This window comes from Hetaerina americana, unplaced genomic scaffold, assembly GCF_022747635.1.
Source record: "Hetaerina americana unplaced genomic scaffold, ioHetAmer1.1.p SCAF_14, whole genome shotgun sequence".
Lineage (NCBI taxonomy): Eukaryota > Metazoa > Arthropoda > Insecta > Odonata > Calopterygidae > Hetaerina > Hetaerina americana.
This window is the reverse complement of record NW_027286514.1, coordinates 15,264,670-15,278,263: the sequence shown is the minus strand read 5'-3', so window position 1 is coordinate 15,278,263 and position 13,594 is coordinate 15,264,670. Positions and strand designations below refer to the sequence as shown.

Sequence of the window (13,594 nt, the reverse complement as noted above, 5' to 3'; positions counted from 1 at the left end):
ATAGTTATGCATAGCAGAGTTCATTCGGCATAGAAGCCGGATTTATGGCGTACTTCGTTCCACTAGTGGAAGATGGAACCATGGCCTTGTGGTACCATAGCAGTTTTCAAAAAGCACATCCTCGTCTGCGGCAACATTTCCCCCAATGTCATCGACATCTGCGTGGCTGCTGACCCTACGAGAGACTTTTTGTTAATCAAAAGAGCCTTCTCTTGATTGCAGGAATATTTTCGCATCGCGTGAAAAGAGTAAATTGCCAGATGACCAGGTTTTTCCAATCGGCATCCCCAAAAGCGTCGAAGGGGCATTTGTTATCAAAAGAGCCTTGCCATCGATTGGCTACAGAGAAAACAAAGTGAGGAACGACCACTGCTAATCTCTAATAATTTTTTCTTAGAAATAGTGTCACATCAGTTATGCCATGACATTCTGGAGACTACATTGAGGGCGCTACCTTGACAGAAAAGGAGATGAAGCAAACGTTTCCTCCCCACAATAACACCATGCAGGGCTAGGTTAAAGCAAAAACCCTCTTAACTCCCGACCTGAAACGTAGTGCCGCAATTTCAGCCTACTTCCCCCATTGCTTCTGACTCCAAGGTATAGGGTATAGGAAAATTTTGGGACCTTTGGTAATAGGGGGGAGGGGCGTCAAATGCTACTTCAGATGCCTCAACCACGAAAGGTATACTATTGCTTAAAGTGCATCTCATATATGCATATACCCCCATATTTATCATACAGGCATGTACATAGCCTATACATATTCAATGTTTTAGACTTTCATACCTTCAACTAATTTTTTGTATTTTTTTCTAGGTTTTTTGGATTGCATCGCACTGCGCATGTGACACTACACATGAGCCATAGAAGCGATGATTTCTTTCCGTAATACATCTGCTCTTTCTATTCTTCCAGCGATCGTGGCCTTGACCCTGCTGACCTTCCTCTTGCCCCCCAACGCCACCGAGAAGGTCCTCCTGGGAGGTTGCACAGCGCTCATTGTTTGCCTCTTCCTGCTCTTCTTTTCGCAAATGCTGCCTGCAATGGCCAACCACACGCCCCTCATTGGTGAGTCTTCCCATCTAGATTTTAATCCATATTGGTGTGCCTGTGCTGCAATTTCTGGTATGCACCCCCAGGGGAGGCCACCTAAGTTGGGAATGTCAGCATTCACGTTTTTTTGAAAAAATAGCAAAATAGGCGAATTTCAGAAATTAATATGCTTGCACATGACCGGCAATTCAGGAATTTTGTACAAGAATGCTGTCCACTGACTGTGGTAAGGAAGGATTCAAGGAAGGGTTTGCAGAACTCAAAAGGCTTGTAGGAAAAGGGACAAAGAGGTGGAGGGAAAAGGTGAGTCGTCGAGGTGCAGGTGCAGACTTCAGCGCCATCCATGTCATTCAGGCAGAGTGAGATTGCGGAGTGGGAGGGGCAAAAGGGGTGGGAGGTGAGGGGGAGCCTGACTGTGATCTGTGAACTGATTGCTGATCAAGGATACATATCTATGGCAGGAGGACAGTAAGGGGAAATCTTCAAGGGAGACATTAATGTGATGGGAATTATTGATGCATTAATGTACAGCCATGTATAAGAGAGTCCAGACACCCTCCAGAGTCGCTTTGCCCTTGATGAATAACCAGCATGTTTTCTGAAAGGATAAATCCAGTGAGCCATAACTTGGGATTTCCTGTTGGGATGATATCTTTGGTTTGGGTGAGAGCAGTGTGGACATTGTTTTTGTAGTTTTAAAAAAAAAGGTTACTGACAGAGTACATCAAAGTTAACTACCCGTAAATCTAGGAGCCTATGGATTAGATAAAAATATCTGGGGCTAGAGCCTTTTTTTAAATAGTGAGGTATAAAGGGCAGGTGGTGCTAGATCTATTGTAGAAGTAGTCATTTAAGGTGCTCCCTAAATTTATTCAAGTCATTATTCACATTTGTAAAGAGTAAACTAATGAGGCACTATGTGGCCAAAGAGTTTCTTTTAATGAAAAGTGAAGATTTAACTTTTCTATTGATGAACCATGCCATTGATGTACTCATTGTGTATTCCCCACTCATTGATCTCGTTCATGTTCATTTGTTCACCTGTTCTTTTCATGTTCCCTCTGTCACAGTGACCTTCTACAGCTGCACTCTCATGATGGTCACTGTGTCCTTAGTGCTCTCTGTTTTGGTGCTGAACATCTCGCGGACCCTGCACTTGATGAACGTGCCGTGGCAGCTCAAGAGCCTCCTAATTGGCCGCTTTGGCATATGCATTGGCCTAGGGAACTACATTCGACTGGTGAGTGGAGCCCTCCTGGTCCATTTCTGGTTCCCGCCCACCTTCAATGATGATCCCACTCTAACGATAGCCAATGTCGGCCTTCGGGCAAGTGGGCATCATAGGAGAGAGACGTGAAGTGAAATTGGACAGAGTGGTTGGGAAAAGGGGAAGTGGTAAACTCCCTACGTTCTTAGCAATGGATGCCCACAGGCAAAAGGGATGGTCATTCTTCTTCCACCCCCAATGCCAAGAGGTATCCAGGAAGGAACAAAATCAGATTCGGTGGATATTGAACTGAATATTGTAGTCTAGGACTTAATTGAAAGAATATACATGGCATAGCTTTCATACAGTTTCCTTTTGGGGAGTGGTGGTGGTGTTCAGACTTACTTTTATTATAATTTTTTCCATGAACATAATTTGTTCTCCTAAGCAGTTCATATATCAAAACCCAATTTTATCGTATGGACACAAATGTTCCCAGATTTAGAAATTCATAAAATATAAAAAATGTATACAGTTTAGATTATGAAATATTTCATGCTAACTGATTTGCTTAAAAATCATCTAAACTGAATTGGTTTTAAAAAAGCAATGGGAGATTAGCTTTCTAGTTCAATTTTTGATCAGTTCCTGATTTTTGTCTCGTAGAGGTAAAGAAAATTGCAAATATATTGTGTATTCATCAGACATTAGATACTTACAAAGGAACTAATATCATTAATTGATGGATGGTTTAAAACTGAACATAGATATGTGCCACAGTACTGGAGTTGAAGGATGATGCATTACCACCAATCAAATGCATGTGCATGCTTGGGTGTTTGTGCGTACATGCATGCTTTTTTATAGTAAGAGGAAAGTGAAAATGCTCCTTATGCACGGACTTACACCACACTCTAAGATAAGTACAAGATTGGGCTTGGTCTGGTCTGACAAAGTCACCCAAGGGTGAAAGACCATGGGTTCCTGGATGTATTGGAACGTGCCTTGAGTACCTCGGCGACCCATACCAAGTAAAAAACTACCCTCTATACATCCAAGCCTAATCCCCCCCGTGGGAATGACGTCAGGCATTACTTCATGGGGGGGGGGGGGTAGCCATTGCTAGGTGCTCTTTTTAGCAGCATCCATACTCCCCCCCCCTTCTTGCCATGATATTGGCAGCAAGATTAGGGGTTCAGGTTGCTGTTCTTTCTTCTGGTCTTCTCTCTTCTTTCTTCTATATTCTTTCTTCATTTTTCTTTCTTCATTCTTCTCTCTCTTCTGATCTTTGATTTGTAAATCCTTGAGGACTTTTGGTACGAAGATATTGACTGCTCTCCATGCCTGCTTTGATGACATCATCACCTCTTTCAAACTTTCTGGAGTAATACTGTTTTATCGTCATTTCTAGCTCTTTCCGAACTACATCATATCTAGGGCATGTGAAGAACACATGCTCCGCATTTTCATAAACTCCTATGCAGGATAGGCACTTCGGAGACTCCTTGTACTCGAATTTGCTGAGGTAGGCTCGATAGCACCCATGGCCTGATTTTGTCAATTTGGGGAATCAGCCGGTGCGTCCATCTGCCTATCTGCCCTTACCCGAATCATTCCAGCATAGTTTTTGGGGGGCCCTTCAAAGAAGAGCCCACCAAAAACCATGCCGGAACGCACCAGGGGAACACGCCGAAAGGGCGTGAAAAGACACCATCCCCTACACCTCAAGCAAAGCCAAAAAAGCCGAAGGTAACAGCAGAGGACCATAGTATCTCAAATACAGAGGTCTTTGCAAGTGAGTGGAGGAGTAAACATCGCTTCAAGCAATAATCTCCCAAAAGTAGGTCATCTCAGTACTTTTTAAAAACTTATTTATATATATATGTTTATTTTGATTTTAAGTATTTTAATGTCTTTTATATTGCAGTGGAACTGCAATGGTTTTCATCGGCACAAGGAGGAACTGGCCATTTTAATTCATGATTTTAATCCCTCTCGTATCTATCTGCAAGAGATATTTCAAGGCGGCAGACAAGGGTACATTGTTTTTAGACTAGATGACACGAGTGGTCAACGACCTCAGGGTGGAGAAGCAGTTAAGACTCGTGAGGCCCTTTACACCTCCGGAGTTCAACTCAAAACTTTCCTCATTCCAGGCAGTGGCCCTCCCAGTGAGAATAACGCAATGGAACGTTTATCCATCGAAGGGTGCGCCAGTATCACATTTTAACAATGTTAGTCGGGCCAAATGGACCCGAATAACTGGAGAGGATGGATTTTATCCAATTTTATTGAGGATTCTTGACTTTTTATCAAACAATGGTGAAAAAACTCTTTTTACAGTTTTAATGGTGAATTATCATCTATAGTTCTCTATGTTTGAAAAGTCTCGCTACAAAGCTGAAGATGTTCATTTGCGATGATCTATGTGGAAGTGGTCACTTTCCTCTTTTACTCGCCAAATGAGACATTCCTTCTTTGAACCATTCTAAAACTCCTGAGAATTAGCTCATTAGCCAAGCCAAGTGGCCAATTATTAAGTGCAATTTTATTTTTAAGCAAAATGCATTTTTTGACCCGGTACGCAACGTGGAGGTTCTGACGTCATCGCTCATAGCAGCAGCAACCGTGAGTGTACTCGTACATGTACCTCGGTCCTCCAGAAACCTAAGTCATGCGCCTGTCCTGTGGTGGAACGAGGATTGCGACAGGGTAATCCGGATGAGGAAAAGAGCATTGTGCATTTTTAAAAAGTTCCCAACAGCAAAGAATGTGGCCTCCTTCCGATGGCTGAGTGTGCGGGCTCGACAAGTCGTAAGCCAGGCAAAGGGGGCTTCCTGGATGGGCTAAGTTTACATCAGGCTTGAACCCCACTTGCACAGGTATGGGACAGGTTAAAGAAAACATCCGGATCTAACGGCTTTTTTGGTATCTCACCACTACTGAGCTGGCTGGGTGGTGGTCTCACAACCCGAAATAGGTGAGATATTCGCCCATCAGTTTGGGGCCAACAGTGATAACATGATGTATGATGTAGGTTTCCTCGGCAAAAAGAGGTGAATCAAGAGTATCCCTCTTGAATTTGGTGTGGGCCAAATCAGAGCAGAATACAAAGAGCCCTTTTTCCCCAGGGAATCGAAAACAGCCATTGCAGACTCCCATAATACCTCAACATGACTGGACGTGATCCACACTGCTTTCTTCCGGAATATTCCGGAGACTGAGTTGGCGGATGTCCTTAATACCCTCAACCAGTTGTTGATTGATGGTAGCTTCCCTAGCTCTTGGCGGGAGTCTGTAGTGAAGCAGAGATTAAAATGACCCCAGTAGCTACCGTCCCATCTCTCTCACTAGCTGTCAGCACAGCTGAGAGACAACATCTTTTTTCTGACACTGTGGTTTCAAGTGGGACAGATCAATGACTGACCATTTGGTTCGGATGGATAATTTCATCCAGGAAGCTTCTCTACTACGCCAACATGTCGTCGCAGCCTTCTTCGACCTGGAGAAGGCCGACGACTGTGTGTAGACTTACGGACAATATGGCCCATTAGAAATGTTTAACGGACCGTGTTTTTAAAGCTTGGACAGGCAAATATCTATCCCGACTCTTCATTCAATAGAACGGGGTACCTCTAGTCAGTAGTGAGTTTAACATTGTTTGCCATCGCAATTAATGATGTGGCGGATTGCATCAATGCACCAGTGATGGCATCACTGTTTGTTGACAACCTAGCCATTTTTTGCCAGTCTTCCCGCCTAATAAAAGCGTCCAGGCACGTCCAGGTGGCCTTAAACAAGTTAGGAGACTGGTCGTGTAAGAATAGGATCCATTTCTCAACAGAGAAAACGAAATGCGTTCATTTCGAGTTGGTAATGGGCCTTTCATTTGGCCCATAGGCCAAAACATGCATGGCCTGCTTCAAGGAGGGTATTCAAGAGAAAGAAGCCGGTATGACTTGGCAACAAAGATGCAGGAGGCCTTGAGAGAATACATATGTAGAGTAATCCCTTATTCTTCATATTTATGGCTGTAAGAAGCTCACTTTGTAGTGAATAATGTTGAGAGACACTCAAAATTCTTTTAATGAACATGCTTCCATGAGGTATTTTAGAGCATCTGAAGCTGCCTCTTTATACCTGTGTGCAGTTTTGGGGTTGATGCTGAGGATAAAACTATCATAAGTTCTTAGCACTTATACTTAGTTGGGTGATTTAGAGTTTCATGGAGTCAATTTAAATGTATTTTAATATTTCCAATTCAAGTGCAGCTACACCTTCAAATAATTTTGTTCTTTCTTCTTAAATACATAAATTATTAAATAAAGATTAGCTAAAGGAAGTCTTCACATCTTACATGACAATGTTCATATTAGTGGCACACATAAATATGGAGTGTGAAAAAATTGCTTGAATATAATCTAAAAAGGAATATGTAAACATTTTCTCTTATCTTTCTTCTATCACGTCTTAGCACGATTGTATATGCTTTGCTTGCAATGGATAAACAAATGCGTAGAATGATGAATAACAATGAATTTCCATGGTTCCTTTCACCTTTTTTCTCTGGTTGATATTTTTACCTTGGTCAAATCTAAAAGTTCTTACCGGCACTCCTTAACCATTTGTTTAGAATGCTCACCCTAAATGTCGGCTGGCAAAATGTTTGGATTGACGGACATAAAAATCATTCAATTGATCTGATGATAATTCCCCCTTGCAGGTATTTCTGTAATTTCCATGGCAAGACATGTAATCAACCCGAAGGTTGGTTCGGTAGGTGATGATACTGCACACAGTACTAAGCCTGATGGCAAGTGACGTGAAATTCACACATTGGCAGGGAAGTTGCTTACCAAATTAAATATTTGCCAATAAAGTAATAGGTATCAAAATACAAAATTAAAAATTAAATTGTATTGATAAAATAGAGATTAGGCATAGTTCTTATGATATAAGTTTGAAGAACCAATATTATTTCACTCTGTTTGTACCCAAATATTCTGGTTATATTTTTTGCCAAATGAAATCATGTAATGCACTCCTACCCTTACATTTAACAATTTTAATATGCCATGTTGAAAATATAGTCAAGTAGAGTTTCAAAGGTAGGTTACCTGGCCATGGTATAACTCTGATCCCTTGGCGTGATATCACTCCATTAGAAACTTGTTTGTAATCACTTTGGGTGACTCATTTCCATTGGTATGATATCTCCTGGCCTATTAACACCACAGTTTATTATCCCTCTGGGCGGTAAGACTCACGTAGGTGGAATAACTCCACTTGTAGTAAGCATTCACAATAGCCCTCATGGGGCTCCCATCCTGTAACATCCTCAAACATCCCCATTGTGCTTATGATTTGCTCATGATTTTCAACAAATCTTTTGGATTTTCGCTTTATATTATCTGATCAGAATTAAAATGTTCTCCCATGAATCTTGTATGATACCCATTACTCCAAATGTGGCATACTAAAGCTAAGGTGAAATAGCATCGTTCTTTTACCTTGTTTTCTCCAAACCAATTAATGAAACCTAGTTTGTTTTAGGCTGGCCAGCATTTTCTTCTGACTTTTGTGCCACATTGAGCATTGATGTAAGTGTGACACACTAGTATTTGACCTATTCCTTGTTACTTCATTCATGCCCCCCTATTGTATGCTGTCTTCTCCCCTATCTATTCCAAAATTCATCACTTTACATATTGAATCTTTACAGAACTTACACCTTGTATAACAATTAATTTACATAATGAGGGACAATATATTACCCAAAGAGGACTCACTTAAGAAGCACTTTTTTTGCATGATGAGTGATAAGGAGAGGGCAAATCTTGGCACGCATTACTGCATGCATACTACATCAAATTTTATTTAGCTCTTGTTCGACTAGCATCTAGTGTCACTAGTGGTCACAACTATTTCAGAACTTGTGTTCAGCCATATTATTTGATTTTTTTCACATAATTTTGAAAGAAAAGAAAAAGCTGCAAGAAGAGAATAAAAATAAACAATAAACATAGAAATGAAAAGTAGTCATTGTATATAATTTTCTTTGAATTAACTTTGTACACAATTTATTTTTACCGGCATTGAATGCATTAATAATGTTACTTTAATTAATACGGGAAATATTGCTTTGCTTCATAAGAAAGCTTTTGGAACAAATTGTCCTAATTATGAGGCTTCACTGTATTTCTTACATTTAATTCTAATCCTAATTCTTTGCACTATTCCAATATATTTTAATTTGCTACAAATACCCCTCCATCCGCCAGAGTCCTAATTTATCTATAAATAATTTTCTCAAATTAATCTAAGGATGCTGCCAAACATAAGAGCCTATGGTTTTAAATGTTTTATAGGAAATATGGGACCCTTATAACCTGCCCTTTTGACATGCTTGGAGTACTATATTTGTAATGAACCTAACCGTTCCATAACTCCTTTGTGTAATCAGCTTTTCCTCTACGGTCAGCTGGCTAAAAGCTAGGGCTGGCTAAAGCTTGCTTTAATTGGCTAAAGTACTCGGCCAGACATTGAGGGAACCAGGCTCAAATCCCAAACTAGGCAAATGATTTTTACTGTGAAATTGTTGTATTGTAATGCATGTTATTAGATGACTACATTAAAAGTTACTGTCATGTAATATCCTGCAGTTTCTTTGAAAATGTGGTAGAATGAATTTTATAACAAATTAGGGTTTAATTATAATGTTTCAAGTGTTAATAACATGTTTAAAATTTATAATGTAATAACATGTTTAAAAATGTAATAACATGTTTAACAAGTAAGTACATGTTTAAAATGCAGCACACTATTAGAAAGTTTTCTCTATTATTAAATGATTCAATAGACCTCGCCATGAGTCTAGCTTTGATAGTTCAAGCACTGTTAGTATAAAGTTCAGAAAATTTCAAAGAACCAGAGGTAGAATATAATAATTTTGAGGAGCAAGAACTATAAATCTTAGGTAAATAAATATTCAATCTTTGTTTACTTTTACTGTATTCATGTACATACCGCAGCCCTGGTAATAATTTTGACTTGCCAGGAAGTGTTGATTTTGTGAAGGCATTTCAATATTGTTGAAGAGGTAAAAAAAGTGAAAAGGTAATAAAGAGCTTAATTTCACCTTTTTCTTGATTATAACATCCAGAAATAGAAAAGCTAAACTTAACATTAAAATAGTAGGCCAAAAACTAGAATATGTGGAACATTTAATATATCTTGGAAGTGTTTTGGACCAAAATGCTCAAGAGTAATAGATACTTAGGGAGAAGAATTGCGTTAAGCAAAGAAGCTTTCATTTGGAGGGAATTGACAACTGGGACAATTAGTAAGGATGTTCAGTAAAGGCTCAATAAAACTTTCATATGGGATGTGGCTATAAATGGCATTGGAACGTGGTCATATGAAGCAGGATGATAGGTGTACGCTTTTGGAATGGATTGGAGGATTTGGAGAGGATTGGAGGCTTTTGAAATGTGGGTGTGGAGAAGGATGAAGTGGGCAGAAAAGAAAACAAATCAGGTCATGCTGGGTATGGTGAGATGGGAGGAGAAGGGATTGTTGGGAGAAATCATAAGGACAGAGGAAAAATGGGTGCAGAGACCATTTAGATTGGCAATGGAATATCGAAGAATGTGATAGAGGGGAGTTAGGCAAAATGGGTGCAGAGACCATTTAGATTGGCAATGGAATATCAAAGAATGTGATAGAGGGGAGTTAGGCAAAATGGGTGCAGAGACCATTTAGATTGGCAATGGAATATCAAAGAATGTGATAGAGGGGAGTTAGGCAAACAAGGAGGAGGCAGGAATAGGATAGGCATGTTAGATGAAGAGAGGAAGTACACAGGGATGAATAGGGGCTTATTGTAGCATATGATGATCCTAGGAGGGACAAGGGGATTGGCACTTTTGTTTTTCTTAAATCTACCTTTGCCAGTAGATAACATATCATGATAACTTTCATTGGAAGATTAAAACCCCCCTAGAATGCATCTTGTGAAATAGTGATTGGATCAATTCATCAAGTTTCATCAAGCAATGCAAACTGCAGGAAATTTTACTAAAGGCACAGTGAGTGGAGTCATAATGAGATATAGATTTTAGATAGCTCAGTGGGTACGTATGTATTTCTTGAGCACCTACTTGCGTGGCATATTTCTGCAGGCAAATGCTGAGCAGCATGGCATGATCGGTGGGAACCTTGGAGAGGAAATGAGAGAGCATCCCCTTGATGACCAACATGGGGAAGAGCACCATATGATTCCGATGGAGAGGCAGGCACATGAGCCAAGTGGGACTTCTCGTACCAGGACCATGTTTTATGACTGGATACTTGTTGCTGCTGCTGTGGACAGGCTGGCCCTCCTCCTCTACTGCCTACTCTTCATAGTGCTTGCTGCTGCCTATATATGATGTGTCTAAGTGCTCCATCCTAGTGGATTGTGTATAGCTTATTAAATGTTTTGCGAAGTGTGACCAAACTGTGTGAATGATCAGGGAGATTGGAGGATGTCTATTAAGTCACTATTGTTTCAACCAAGTGACCTAGTTCTCCCTCTGATCATCTCCCTGTAGGACATAATTGATGAGGTGGAAAAATGTAGTGCCTTTTATCAATGTGATTTGAAGAACTGGTCTTAATATACTGTTAATTTTAAAACATTATTAAGGAGAAAATGTGACTGTGCCTTTAAGTCTGCTGGAGGTAATGGCTTTTTTAAACTATGACCCGACTGAACTTACTTTATATCGCACCAAACATTGTTCTCCAAGCAGATTAAAGTCAATTTGGCTTTTCCATGAGATGTATATATTGTTCATTGGTGAAATTACATTTTTAATTTGTTTTATATTAGGTAGGTTTTAATGAAAAGACAATATTGTGTGAGGGTATCAAAAATTGCCCTTGGAATTCCTGAAGATCTCATTCAGGGGCATAAATGCAATCATTATTATTGAGGACTAGTTTGCTAGGGCCTTAAATTACATATATAAAAAAATCATTGTGGTATTTGGATGTTATGGTGCAAAACTACATTAATTTTGAGATGCTGTATAGTGAAATATTACATCCTTTAAGTCAGGGCTGTTTTATGGTACAACAAAAAAATGTAATAGCAATGTAATTAGGTGTTTCATATTTGCCTTCAGCTAGAGCTGTAAAATGCGAGTGTACCATAAGGTTTTAGATTTAGATGCTTTGAATTTTTTACATGCTTAGTTGCGAGTAATTTTAGGTTGAAGAATATCATTAAAATCAACAAAATGGAAACCTCATGTAAGCCTCAATTATTATTAAAACCATTTCTATTTCCCCTGTTCTTTTGCTAAAATATACTCCATAAATATTTGTGGTAGACTACCATTCTAGTTAATGAATTGGTGCAAATTTACAGCCCAAGATTTCTTAGCCTCAAACAAGATGCAATATAATCTCGCATTGCAATAAAACCTTATTTAGTTCTACATGCACTCCTCTGCATTCCATCCAACATACTTATTCTTCTCCTATCCATTACTAAATTACCTAATATTCTCCATAATATATAACATATCAATGCCAACCAGAACACACTGCCATTTTTTATGAATTCTTTTGATTTCTCCCAACAAACCACTCACTTAAGTCACAATACTTGGATGTAATCTTAAAACTCTTCCTCATTTGTTTTCCATAGATTTGACATTTTTGGGGTGAGCCAAAAGGAAAATACTTTCGTAAAAACAGCCAATACCCTGCCTTAGTATCTGAGCAGTCTAGGGTTGCCTCCTGTCAGTAGCAGAAATCATTTTTGGGGTGACCCAAAATGTTCACATTATCGTAAAAACTCAAAATATATCCATTTTCGCATGGACTCGTCCAGGTGTACCTATTGTTGATGGCTAGTGTCATTTTCAGGGCAACTTCTGTAGGACTGTTCATTACTCTGCCCCTTTACCTATTAGGCTTCCAAACATGCCTCCTGTCGATGGGTGCTGTCATTTTCTGGTAGATTTGAAATGCTGAAGTTTTTGCCAAAAATGCCCAATACCCACCCTTTTGCATCTAAAACGTCACATTGATCCCGGTTGTCATTTTTGAGGTAACCTGAAATAGTCAAATTTTCGTAAAACTCTCCCCACCCCCACCTTTGCAAATGAACAGTCTAGGATTGCTTCCAGTCGGTTGATGGTAAACTTTTCAGAATGACCCTAAATGGACCAATTTTCGTCAAAATTTGCAGATTAGATGCTTTCTGCAACACGTGGTGCAGGATGACTTGGATACAAAGCGCAGTTTAAATTTTATGACAGTGGTTAAAAATAGTGAAAAAGTATGGGAGAAATTAAATGTTTAGCATACTCAAAACCTATTGTTGGAGCAACACATTTTAATTTTACACTGCCATTGGAGGTACTTTCAGTAGTTCTTGGTGCAGTAAGACTTGAATTAGATAAGCCACACACAATTTTAACCAGCGGTTAATAATGTGAAAAACGAGGGGAGGGGGCAAAAAAACAAGTTTTGAGTAGGCTAAACCATTTGAGCAACACATTTCATTTTTACCCTATCATTGGAGGTACTTTCTGCTAATCATGGAGTAGCATAACTTGGATTGGTTGACCGGTTTAAATTTTACAATGGTGACTGTTGTTGGAGTAACACATTTCATTTTTACAGTCATAGGATGTACTTTCCTCCCTGTTTAAACTTAACGACAGTTAGAAATTGTAAAAAAGCAGGGCGAAGAAAATAAGAAAATTTGAGAACACTAAATAGTTTTAGTAAAAAGTTTCATTTTAAACTGTTGAAGTAGTTAAAAGAGTTGAAGTGGAGGTTGTTTATGCAACTCGTGGTAGGGTATGACTTGGATCGGATATGGTGTTTAAATGTTAAAGTATAAATACAATTAGTGTATTAATACCCAAATCGGTTCACCCAAAAATTGTGCATTTTACTTGTGAATACACTCTTGTTTAATTAGATCAATTGCAGTAAAATCTAACTGGCACTTCTTGTCCCAAACATAGTCCATCAAAAGTTGCAGTTTATTTCATGAAGAACTATTAAGCTATTTAAGAACAAACTGCAGCTCCATACCACAAATGGATAAGACACTCAAAAATTTTATAATTGTCCTGTTAATTTTCTACTGATTAGATATGATGAATTGCAATAAATTTTAAACTGTGCTTCTGGTTGCAAACTTATTTCATCCCAAGTTGCAGTGTATTATATGAATATTTTAGCATAAATTCAGCTGCGTACCCAAAATGCTGTAGTAACCTGCAACCTGTGACTCCGTCACATGTTGCAGTGTATTAATTCAAGTTT

At 39.1% G+C, this 13,594-nt stretch overlaps 1 protein-coding gene across 2 annotated transcripts in view; it reads left to right on the top strand.

Annotated features, from left to right (window-relative positions):
* Positions 1-13,393, top strand: part of LOC139686371 (acetylcholine receptor subunit alpha-L1-like) — a 69,079-nt gene extending 55,686 nt beyond the window's left edge. For both annotated transcript variants that reach the window (XM_071583559.1, XM_071583560.1), the window contains 3 exons: positions 919-1,071; positions 2,127-2,296; positions 10,444-13,393. In XM_071583559.1, coding sequence (XP_071439660.1) covers positions 919-1,071; positions 2,127-2,296; positions 10,444-10,692 — 572 coding nt within the window. In that variant the 3' untranslated portion in view covers positions 10,693-13,393. The remainder of the gene's footprint in view (positions 1-918; positions 1,072-2,126; positions 2,297-10,443) is intronic.
* Positions 13,394-13,594: the final 201 nt, after the last annotated feature.